This window comes from Musa acuminata, chromosome BXJ3-6 (genome assembly GCF_036884655.1).
Source record: "Musa acuminata AAA Group cultivar baxijiao chromosome BXJ3-6, Cavendish_Baxijiao_AAA, whole genome shotgun sequence".
Lineage (NCBI taxonomy): Eukaryota > Viridiplantae > Streptophyta > Magnoliopsida > Zingiberales > Musaceae > Musa > Musa acuminata.
In genome coordinates, this window is record NC_088354.1 from 17177501 (window position 1) to 17190838 (window position 13338).

Below are 13338 nucleotides of genomic sequence, written 5' to 3' on the forward strand. Positions count from 1 at the left end.
ATATATACATACATATATATGTATATATATATATAATATCTTAGTCCCCATCATTTGTTCTCGCTATAATATCGTACATGGATTCTCCAAAGCATTTTTGCTGCTGGTTTTCCATTTTGTCGACGTCAAAAAACAATCGAGCGACATAAATACAGATTTAAGTTAATGATTGAATGCTTGCCAAAAGAAACAAAATAGAAAATGATACAAATGATTTGATTCTGATATCAACTTAAGCATGAATGCTACAGAAGCTACTACCGGTGTACGCATCAAGGTTGCAACGTGAAGAAGCAAGTGCAGCGGCTGTCGAGGGATGAAAGCGTGGTGGTGACCACGTACGAGGGCGTGCACAGTCATCCCATAGAGAAGCCAAACGACAACTTCGAAGACATGCTGAATCAAATGCAGATCTACTCCAACTTTTGGAGCTGATCACCAGCAGTGGTAACCCAAACTCCAAATCTCTGTAAAGAAGAAGACGAACTGTTTGAAAGGTAGCACGTCTACCTTAATCTTTATATGGATTTGAAAGGTGTTGTTCTCTGTATCAGAACTTTTAAGGATTGATCACTTAAGCCAGTTTTCTACACTCAATTGGCATCCTTGTGTGGCTTCTCTATCAGCAGAGGAGAGAGGAACTTTAATCCAAGGAGGTAAAGAAGAGGTTGTAGTTACACAAAGAGCACTCTAATGCAGAACTGCTTTAGAGTGCATAGATTTCTAATCTTGGAAGAGACTAGAAGCCCACATAAGAATGTGAAGGAGTTGTCTTCCTTGTTTGTTTGATCTTAATTAATGCATTTTGCTTGGAATAGTCGTAGCCCTTGATGACCCTCAAGAGTCCAAGAAAGATTTGCCATTTATATATTATTCAAACAGTTGTTGATCTTGGAAATGAAACAGATTATTCATGCCCTTTAACATCATGGTAGGAAAAAGATGCATGATTATTACTTTGGATCCTATTGCCTCTACATGAATTCACTTGTCAATCCTTTAGATTAGAACACAAGCCCTAATTTAAGACACACTTAACAGTTCATGTCTTGAAGAAAGAACAAGAAAAATCAACGTAGATATCCATTAAAATGTAGGGAGGGATATACAAATATGTAACTCTCTACAGCATAAAAACCTAACAAGTATATTCATGAACATACTACATTGTTTGCAATCAAAATTAGAAATTTGGGTTTGTAATCTTTTGCATATGCAATCGAAGTGATTGTCAAATTTAAATATGTTGTCATACATAAAACACATAACTTACAGACCTTTCTATATTGCTAGTTATTATTGAACCCATGCCCAATTTAACTATTGTTATCCTACTCAATTAGTAGAAGCCAAACTTTGGCAAGATCTAAAGCACCCTTCATGGGTTAAAGGAAGCTCGACATTAATATATTGCTTGACATTTATAAATCTTTATTATTTTTCTACTCGATATAGTAGAAAAATAATAATAGATACAACTAATCGATATAGTACTTCTACCTCTTCAATGACAATATGCTTTTCTTCTCTCGTATCTTAATTTAGAACACTAAATATAAATTCCTTTTTTTTGTTGTCATCGAAGCTCCTAATTGAAAGATCATAGAAATGTAGAAAAAGAAGCTTGATCATCAACAAGATCTTTCTTCATATAATGACTCTTCCAGCAACACAGTATTTATCAACAAATTTATATTAATTAACTTGATTAGGAGGAAGAATGGTTGACATGTAGATTGAAATTAAAAGAATAGAAAAAGATAACAAATGCAAACATATATAAATGATGAGTTTTGCGTCAGTGAAGATTAACTGTTTTTTTTTTTTTGTGTAGATTGTAGGGTTGTAGACTATATCTACTGAGTCACAGGACTACAAGCATCTAGAGAGAGATATATATGATCTACAAAAATATTAATGAATTTTAGGTACCAAGCTTGTCGTATATATATCATTTTAAACAACTAATGCACAGGTTGTGAAAGTTGAAAATATCTTAAATAAATGGTTTTTCTTTGTCATTTGTCACTTAGGTCTTGCACAATGTTGCTGTATGAGTTCTTCGTATGCTAACTCTATGGAACAAAGAAGTACATTGTATAAAATTGAGGATATATTATGAAAGAGATGATTTTTATTCATTGTGGTGATGAGTATTTATACAAATTTTAATGAAGAGAATTATCTTAATCAATCACTCAAATCACACAATAAGATTAGCTACTCAAATATGTGATTTATCCTCGAATCATATATTGATCCTCAAAGCAAGGATGCTATTCTATATGTGTCTCTATTATGATCTTTTATCATGCCCCCACAAGATTGAGCTTCTTGTTAGGATCGAGTCGGTACTAAGAGGGGGGGGGCAGGGGGGTGAATTAGTGCAGCGATAAAAATTATGTCGGTTTAAAAATCTTCATACGATTAAAATCGATATCTGAGAAGAGTTTAACTTGAAAGGATTTGTAAGTGTAGTGAATAAGTAAGTAAAGCAGTTTATAATGAAAGTAAAGAGCTTAAAGTAAATGCAAACCGAGTTTTATAGTGGTTCGGTCATCATGACCTATATCCACTCCCGATTCCTCTTCACTCGAGGCCACTGACTTCTACTACCGATCTTCCTTCAATGGGCGAAGATCAACTACCCTTTTACACTCTTTCTCCTTTTCATAGGTTTAGGAGATAACTTTTACAACCTAGCTTTCTTAGACCTCACTTCTCCCTTTAGAAGAACTTTCTAAATACTAGGACGAAAGGACTCTAAATCCTAAGAGAGGTTATAAAATTTTTTTCAGTATTCTTTTCCCTCTTTCAACTCAATTTCATGCTCAATTCTTGCTTCTCCATGTAGGAATAGCTAAGGTATTTATAGACCCCAAATGACTTCAAAATTGGAGCCAAAAGAGGTCTCATCCCGGGTTTCCCGAGTACTAGCGGTACCACTACCTACAACACTGACATTGGGTGGTATCACCGCCTGACACAGTCTGGGAGATTATGTTTGGGTGGTACAATCGTCAAAACTGATAGTATCATTGCTTGACACTGGGCGGTACCACCGCTTAGTCTAGTGGTACTATCGCTTAACATAGTCTTGAAGACAATATCTCGGAGACTAAGCCACTAGTGGTACCACCGCTTGACCAAACTTTTGGGTCACTGAATGAGCCTTTCTCTTGGCCCAAAACAATCCCACTTTGAGCTCAATTGGTCCCTAATTGAGTTGGCTTAATTATATTCTAAACCAACCCAATTATGACCTAAACTAACTTGATCTAGACAAATTATTAGAAAGCATGAATCATCTATTGTCCTGTATGTCATTGGTTCTTCCGGTGCTTCATTCAATCCTTTGGCGCATCGTCCTCTCCTTTGGCATATTGCCCAATCGGTATGTTGACGCCTGTAACTTTTGATCTCCTTGGCGCAATATCCGATCCTTCGGCCCAATGCCCGAATTCACGGTACGAAGCCTTCTGCCGACACGTCGATCGATCTTTCGGCCCGACGTCCAATCTTCTGACATGTTTAACTCCGGCCAACGTCCGATTCCTCCTACTTCAATCAATTTGCCTCTCCTTAATCGAATCTAGTCCAACATCATTTAAAACACATTTAAGATCATAACATTATCAATTGGTTTCATTATCAAAATCCAAGATTCAACACTTCTATCAAGGATGTCAATCTTGGATCGATGTAATTGAAATGTCTTATGGGCGAGAGGCTTTGTGAGGGAGTCTACTAGTTGATCAGAAGAATGTACATGAGAAACAGATAGTTGATATCTAACAACTTGATTTATGATGAAGTAAAAGTTGATAGCAATGTGTTTTATGCATGAGTGGAATACTAGACTGGCACATAGGTAGATGACACCGACATTATCACAATATATTGTCGGAGTGGATTTGGAGGTAATAACAAGTTCTTGTAGTAGATTAGTGACTCAGTTGAATTTTACAGTAGCGGTAGTGATAGCTCAGTATTCAGATTTATTGGTAGATCTTATGATTGATTTCTATTTCTTAAAACTTCAACTGATTGGATTTACTCCAAGGAAGACAACATAGGCTAACATAGACATTTTATTATCAATAAAGGCAGAGATGAAGTGATAAGTGTTTGTGAAGAAGAAGTCTATTATTGAGAGTACCTTTTAGATTCCATAGGACTCGTTTTACTGCAAACCAATGCATAGTGGAGGGCTAATGCATAAATTATGATAATTTATTGACTACAAATGATATATCTAGATATGTGAGAGATAAATATTGTAAGGAGTCAAGTACTTGTTTGTATTGTGTGGGATCTACAATAGGGCTATCATCATATAATTTGAGTGGTTCAGTAGTAAATATTGGAGTGACAACTTCTTTGGCATTTTGCATGTTTATTTTTGATAATAGATATCAAATGTACTTCTTTTAAGATAGGAAAATTTCAAAAGATGTGAAGTTGCTTCCACTCCCAAAAAGTAGCTTAATGTTCCTAGATCTTTGATGGAGAATCGATTTATCAACTACTTAAAGAATTGCTTGATTTTTATAGGATTATTGTTTATAATGATAATGTCATCCACATACACTAATAGATATGTAGTACTTCCCTTTTGTTGCGATAGAAATAATAAGGTGTTAGACTTAGAGTTGATGAAGTCAGTTAACGCCAAAAATAAGCAAGGTATATTAAGCTCTTGGAGCTTAGCGAAGTCTATAAATAGCTTTTTATAGTTTATAAATATAACTTGGATATTGAGGGTAGATAAGGCCAAAAGGTTGTACATAATGACATCTTTAGTTAAGGTCCTTTGTAAAAAAGCATTGTTAATATCCAGTTGGCATATATGTCAACCAAACTTAAGATAAGTTAGATTATTGTTGGTTTAACAATTGGACTGAATGTTTCTCTGAAGTCAACACCCAGTCATTGGTGAAACCCCTTGGCCACTAAATGTGATTTGTGTTGGAAAACCTTAACCAGCATCACATGCACAGCGAAAGAACAAAAAACAAAAACTCTTAGATTTCCTACAGAAAAAAGGTTCTCGTCATCATGCGAAGATTGGTGCTCGAAAAACCCACAAAACTGAAAACTGCATATATATATATGAAAGATGTGTTACTTAGGGAGATCATATATCCCTGTAAATTTTTAGATTTGTAGGAGAGGATGAAGGATGTTAGATATCCTCCTCTATATCGTTGATCCACATAGTAGATGTGGCAAAGACGCTCCTCAAATCACTGCACAATCTTCCTCTCTATGCGCACCACATGATCAAGAAGGAGTCGACCTTTGTTGCTATCCACACTCCCAAAACTAGGGCTGTCGGCTGGGGAGGAGAAGGAGGGAGAAGAATAGGAGGTGATAGCCAAAAAGCATCTCACCTATGCCTCTTTGATTCCCTCCTATTTATAGAGGTCATTGTCAACTTAACCCTAATGGATCCTGTCCTATTGGGTACTAGATCTCCATTCAACTATCCAAGTCTCTTGGATTAGTGGATCTCTACCCAATAATCTTTCATTAGCTCTTATTGGATCTTATTTATAAGATCCAATAATCCAAGGGCTTATTGGAAATCCAATAAGATATGGGCCACAATAGATATCTCATATTTGAACCTCTACTCATTGTAATACTCTAGGCCCAATATCGAGCTGGCCGTGAGTCATATATATCAAAACTCCTTCCGACTTAGTAAATTATCATCTCTTATAATAATTCACTAGACTCATCGACTATGGACGTACTATGGCACTACGCCATAGTCCCTAGATAATACAGGAGAATCCAATCCATTAGACCTATCTGTCCCCAATTATCATATATCTATAGTCCCTCATCCATCTAATATCCCAGAGACTATATACCGGGCATGGTGTTGTTAGGCCCATCTGTAATCTACTCGAATCTTACTTTAATTGGATTCTCTTATAGAACTTTTTCTCTCTCAATCTGAATGACCTTGGCTAAATTTTAGGAAGAGAGACTCTATACTTTTAAGGGTTTTCAACTCTAGAAACATAGAGTTTTTGTTCACTTTTCTTTTTTCTTCATGCAGGAATAGCTAGGGTATTTATAGACCCTAAATGGCTTAAAAAATGGAGCCAAAATTTAAATCCCTAAAATTTCAAGGTATGGGCAGTACCACCGCCTGCATTGGGCAGTACCACCACTTGTAGTCTGACATTGGGTGGTACCACCACCTAGAAGACTGTGTCTAGGTAGTACCATCGCCCAGACTAGTGGTACCACCGCTTGACATAGTCTCGAAGACTATGCCATGATGATTTCACCTGTTTGGTCGTTGTTTGGGCTTTTCTCTTGGCCCAACATAGCCCAAACTTGAGCCCAACTATCCCCTAATTGGGTTGGGTCAATTCTAATCTTAATTATATGCTAACTACAGATTTTAAGATATTTACTAAGCTAAATAAAGTTCGTAAGTCTAGGTTTCTTACGACGAGCTTCCGATGATCTTCCAACGAACTTCCGACGATCTCTTGGCAATGTTCCAGTGGACTCCCGGTAAGCTCCTAGACTTTACGATGATCTTCTTAGTGAGTTCCAATGAGCTTCTTTGGCAAGCTCTTGGACTTCTCGATCAATTCCGATAGAACTTCTGATGAACGTCCGGACTTCCGACGAACTCTCAAACTCCCAACAAAATCGCATTCTTGACTCCGGGACGTCATTTTGCTTTATGCATTGCTATCGTAGTTAATCCTACACACATAAAAACCTACTTCGATCTAGACAATTATTACAAAGCTTGAATCATATTGTCCGGCATGTCATTGGTTCATCAACGCTTCGTCCGATTCTTCGGTGCATCATCCTCTCTTGCGGTCGATTGCCCAATCGGCCAGTTGACCACCGCAACTCCGATATCATTGGTGTAATATATGCTCTTCTTGGCTCAATGCCAGAACTCATGGCTCGAAGCCTTCTATCGATACGTCGACCGATTCTTCGACTCGACGTCCAATCTTTTGACATATTTTTCTCCTGCCCAACATGATTCTTCCTACTTTAATTGTCTCTCCCTGATCGAAGCATCCTGCGTCACTCAAAATGCAGATCAAATCATAAATACTATCAATCGATTTCATCATCAAAATCTGAGATTCAATAATATCTCTCTTTTTGATGATGGAAACCAATTGATGACGGAGATAACCTTAACTTCCCCTATCAATATGTCATATTGATAGAACTCTTGGATTCAAAAATCCAAGCAACATGTTATTATAAACTTATGCATAACATCTGCTAGTCATAGGTGCCTAGCAAGCCAATCACGTGAGTGATGGCATGTGTGACTTAATACAGAATCTTTTTGCTTATTATATTTTGGCATATATCACTTTATAACTATTGCATATATGCATATATATATTGTGATGTCCTTGGATTTGTGCAATGGGAATCGGATCGTGATGAGATCACGAAAATGAGATCGATTCACCTTTAAACACATATCCTAAATAATCTCGGTCATAGGTTACTAGAGAGGGATATCGTGATAACCGGACATACAGGTATGCTGTATACCCGTCCATATAATAGATGCAGCGGGTCTCATAGCTGCTCATGTAGGGACACTAGGGATACAGTACAGGTGCTCATTGGAGAATGAGCTCACTAATTGATCCGCTTATGGAATGCTGGATGGTTGATGATGCCTTATTATCATACAACGATTCCGTAGTTCTAGTGGTATATCTGGTCCTTAGACTTGAGACACCAAGGATGTCCTGTATGAGTGCTCCACTCTTTGATACCAGACTTATAGGTTTGGTTGTCCCAGATCTAGTACAGTTGGTCATTGAGAGTGGTAGTCGACCTTACGAGGGCTATTGAGTGTCGATAGAGGATCATCCACTCTCAGTGTCATGAGAGGAATATCCCATGTGTTCTTGCTCAGACAAATCCCTAGCCAGGGTCATTCGGGTTGAGAGAGAAAGAGTTCTCCAAGAGAATCCGATTAGAGCGAGACTCGAGTAGAAACCGTATAGGTCTGACAGCACCATGCTTGATATACGGCCTCTAGGATATTAGATGGATGAGGGACTATAAGTACACGGTAACTGAGGACAGACAGGTCCAATGGATTGGATTCCCCTGTATCGTCTGGGGACTACGGCGTAGTGGCCTAGTACGTCCGTAGTCGATGAGTCAAGTGAATTATTACAGAGATAATAATTCACTGAGTTAGAAGGAGTTCTGACAGGTATGACTCATGGCCAGCTTGATATTGGTCCTAGAGGGTCACACACATATGGTAGGCATTGCGATGAGTAGAGGTTCAGATATAAGATATCCAACGGAGCCCAATAAGCCCCTGAATTATTGGATCCCATGGACGGGATCCAATAAGAGCCCATGAGAGATTATTGGATAGAGATCCACTAATCTAAAAGGCTTGAGTTATTGGATGCAGATCCAATACCCACTAGGCGAGGATCCATTAGGGTTTGACAGGGGACCTCTATAAATAGGAGGGATTCAAAGCCTCATAGGCTAGAGCCTTTGCTTGCCTCTCTTATTCTCCTTCCCTTCTCCACCTCAGAGTAGGCCTAGAGTTTTGAGGAGCATCATCGCAGCCCTATTGTATGGATCACCGCTAGAGATGAGGACGCTTGACCTCCTTCACCCTCTCCTAAGGATCTGCAACGAAACAGGGATATATGATCTCCCTAGGTAACACAATCTATTCTATACGCAGTTTTTCAGTTTCGCGGATTTTGTGCACCAATCTTCGCACGACGACGAACATCTATTTGGGAATCGAGGATTTTGTTTTCTTGTTCTTCCGCTGCGCATGTGATGTCACACCCAAAGATTTTCCCAATAGTGGTATCAGAGCCAGGTTGTTCGTGCGATAGATTGGTTTTAAATTATGTGTGTTGTGTTTTGGAGAAGCTTTTGATGTCAAAATCGTTGATGCAAAAGCGGAAAAGGGTAGCAACTGTTGCTGCCTGTTGAATCTCGGATTTTGATGATGAAATCAATTGATGGGTTAATTGATCTAATCCATATTATTGAGTTAAGTATGCAGGATTAACTACGATAACCAGAAAACATAAAGCAAGGATACCGGAGTCGAGCTCGATGGACGTTTAAGAGACCGAAGAATCATCGGAGATGCTGCCGGAACCAACCGAGAAGAAATCGGGAACGTGTCGGAAGTTCGCCGAAGAAATCGTCGGAGGCTCACGGAGATCACCGAGAAGGTTCGGCTACTCGTTAAAGTCATCACAAAGATTGGGAGCTTGCAGGGAGTCCGTCGGAAGGAATTCGTCGGAAAGCTCGCCGGAACAAGACTCGACGTTCGCGGTTGAAAATTTGCTTAGGATGTTTTTGTGTTATGTAGTTCACTTGTAATTAGGATTAGGATTAAGAGATAATCCTATATCCTGGTTAGGGGCCAACTGGGCCCAAAGTCAGATTTGGTTTGGGCTAAAATTAAGCCAAACCAATGAATCGGAGAGCCAAGCGGTGAAAACGCCCAGCACCCGAGTGTTGGGCGGTGACACCTCCTTGGCTAGGCGGTTGCACCGTCCAGCACCCGAGCGCTGGGCGGTGGCACCGCCTGGCTGGGCGGTGGCACCTCCAGCACCGGGAACCCAAAGAGAATTCAAATTTTGAAGCCCAAAATTTGAATCCTCTTGAGGCCTATAAATACCCCTCAAATCTCAACTGAGGTAACAACTTTTGAGAAGCATTTTGATTGAGAGAAAAGTCTTAGAAAGTCTTAGCAAGTCTTGTTTTCAATTTGCTAGAGAGTTCTCCTCCTTCTTTCTTATTGAAAATTTGTAAGAGGTTGAGCTGCTTGTAAAAGGTTGTAAGATGGGTGTTTACCCTTCCATTTCAAGAGACTTGCTAGTGGAAGGTGGGAGCCTCATCGAAGAGGGGCCTCGCAAGTGGAGTAGGTCATTTGACCGAACCACTCTAAAAATTGGCGTAATCTCTGGTTTGCTTTTTATTATTATCATTTACATTACTGCAAATCTTCTTACTACTTTAGTTCCTTATTACTCTTGCTGCAAATCTTCTAAGAATACGCCTTCAAATTAAATTTCTCAAGTTTCGTTCTTAACGTACGAAAGATTTTATTAAAATCGAAGTTTTAATCCGCTGCACTAATTCACCCCCCCCTCTTAGTGCCGCTCCGATCCTAACAAGTGGTATCAGAGCAAGGTTATCTCTCATATTTGGTTTAATACCCAAGAGAGATGGCTTACGCTGGCATGCAAGAGGGCCATTCTATTGCACGACCACCTTTGTTTAATGGGTTGGATTACACATATTGGAAGACTCGCATGAGAATCTTCCTCATTTCTATGGACTTTGAGCTTTGGTCTATTGTCGAGAATGGATTTCAAAAATCTTCTCTTCCGATGAGCGAATGGGATGAATCGGAGAAGAAGGTTTTTGCTTTAAATGCAAAGGCTATGAATGCCTTGTTTTGTGCACTAGACAAAAACGAATTTAATCGTGTTTCAATGTGTGATTCGGCTTTTGATATTTGGAGAACTCTTGAGGTCACTCATGAAGGCACTAGCCGAGTGAAAGAGTCCAAAATCAACATCCTTGTGCACTCTTACGAACTTTTCCGAATGAAACCAAGTGAGTCCATCGGAGACATGTACACCCGGTTTACGGATGTCATCAATGGACTCAAAGCTCTTGGTAAAGATTTTACTAACTTTGAACTAGTAACTAAAATCTTAAGATCCCTCCCTAAAAGTTGGGATCCAAAAGTTACGGCCATTCAAGAGGCCAAAGACCTTAAAGCATTCCCTCTTGAAGAACTCATTGGGTCTCTAATGACCTACAAAATGACATGTCAAGCTCATGACGAGCTCGAGAACCCCCTTCCAAAGAACAGGAAGGATATGGCACTCAAATCACAAGAAGACCACTTGAAAGGAACATCAAGTGATGAGGACAGTGACAATGACATTGCACTTTTGACTCAAAAATTTAAAAAATATTTAAGAAAGAACAGATTTAAAAATAATACAAAAAATAATTTTGAACAAAAGAAGGACCAAGTGATTTACTATGAATGCAAAAAACCGGGACACTATAAGAACGATTGTCCTCAAGCCAAAAAGAGGACATCAAAGAAGAAGGCGTTCAAGGCAACGTGGGATGATTCAAGCGCATCCGAAGAAGAGGAGTCCAACACCGAGCAAGTTGCTCATTACGCGCTAATGGCGTTAGGAGAAGAGGTATGTGATTTATTTAATGAAGATTTATCTTTTAAAGAACTATCTATCGCTTTTCATGAATTATTTGATGAATGTAGAACTGTTAGCAAGAAGTTAAGTATCTTAAAGAAAGAGCATGCTTTGCTACAAGATAAGTTTGATAGTCTTCAAACTCCTCCATGCTCTAAGTGTGAGCACTTAGAAGCAATAAAAAATGAAAATTTACTTCTTAAGGAAACCTTAAACAAGTTTAAGGTTGGTAGCAAAGGATTAGATATGATCCTTGCACACAAGGGTCACATCGCAAATAGAAATGGAATTGGATTTGTAAAAGGATTACATCAAAATCCTACCACTTTCATAAAAGGACCTACATTTCATGTTTCCTCTTATATGAAATGCAATTTTTGTTGCAAATCCGGACATATTGCCTACAAATGCCCATTTAGGAAAATTAGTTCACAAAAATTAATATGGGTTCCTAAAGGAACTATAAAGAATTCAATCATAAATAACAAAGTTAGTGGGTCAATTTTTGAGGCACCCAAAATCAAATGGGTACCTAAAAATCATTCTCTTTTGTAGACAAACCCACAAGCTAGGAGCAAGAGATGGTATCTCGATAGTGGATGCTCAAGACATATGACTGGAGATCCATCTCATTTCTCTATGCTCACTAGCAAAGAAGAAGGGTACGTTACCTTCGGAGATAACAACAAGGGCAAAATCATTGGCAAGGGAACTATTGGTAACAAATTTAATTTTTCCATTGATGATGTCTTACTAGTTGATGGATTGAAACATAATCTCTTGAGTATTAGTCAACTATGCGATAAAGGTTACATCGTTAGATTTGAATCAAATATGTGCATTATTGAAAAATCAAATCATAACATGACTATGATTGCTTTAAAACAAAATAATGTCTATACCATCAATCTTGATGAACTAAGTAATGAAATGTGCTTCTCCGCCGTAAATGATGATGCTTGGCTTTGGCATAGGAGATTAGGCCATGCAAGCATGAAAACAATATCTAAGATCTCATCTCAAGAATTAGTACGAGGAATTCCAAATATAAAGTTTATTAAGGACAAAGTATGCGATGCATGTCAACTAGGCAAACAAATAAGAACAAGCTTCAAACCAAAAAATCAAATTAGCACTACTAGACCATTACAATTGATCCATTTGGACTTATTTGGACCAATTGATACAACAAGTCTAGGTAGAAGCAAATATGCTTTTGTGATTGTGGATGACTACTCTAGATACACTTGGACCTATTTATTAGCTCACAAAAGTGATTGCTTCAAGTGTTTCTCTAAATTTTGTAAACTCACTCAAAACGAAAAAGGCTTCATGATTTCATCAATTCGGAGTGATCACGGTGGTGAATTCCAAAACCGTGACTTTCAAAATTTTTGCGAAAGTAATGGGTACAATCACAACTTCTCAACTCCAAGAAATCCTCAACAAAATGGAGTAGTTGAAAGGAAAAATAGAAACCTACAAGAAATGGCAAGAACTATGTTGAATGAACATAGTTTACCTAAGTACTTTTGGGCTGAAGCCGTAAATACGGCTTGCTACATCATGAATAGAGTCCTAATAAGACCATCCTTATCCAAAACTCCCTATGAATTATGGAATAACAAAAAACCAAACATCTCCTATTTTAAAGTTTTTGGTTGTAAATGCTTTATTTTAAATGAAAGGGATGCTTTAGGAAAATTTGATGCTAAATCCGATGAAGGCATCTTTCTTGGTTACTCTTCTGTTTCTAAAGCTTTTCGGGTTTTTAATAAAAGAACTTTAGTAATTGAAGAGTCTATTCATATAGTTTTTAATGAAATTTCCGATTTAAAGAAAAATGATTTTGATGATGATCTTGGTTTTGATAATTTGAATTTAAATGAACCCTCTCCTCAAAATAGCCATTTGAATGCATCTTCTTCCGAAATTTCTTTACCAAAAGAATGGAAGTATGTAGATGCTCATCCAAAAGAGCAAATTATAGTAGATACATCAAAAGGGGTTCAAACTCGTTCTTTTTTCAAAAATTTCTGTGCTAACGCCGCTTTCCTTTCTCAAATTGAACCTAAATGCA

The 13338-nt window shown here is 38.1% G+C and overlaps 1 protein-coding gene across 1 annotated transcript in view; it reads left to right on the top strand.

The window, feature by feature from the left end:
* The window catches only part of LOC103974739 (probable WRKY transcription factor 43), a 1434-nt gene extending 829 nt beyond the window's left edge, over window positions 1-605 (top strand). The window contains exon 2 of the mRNA XM_009389621.3: window positions 252-605. Within this exon, the coding sequence (XP_009387896.1) occupies window positions 252-435 (184 nt within the window). The 3' untranslated portion in view covers window positions 436-605. The remainder of the gene's footprint in view (window positions 1-251) is intronic.
* Window positions 606-13338: the final 12733 nt, after the last annotated feature.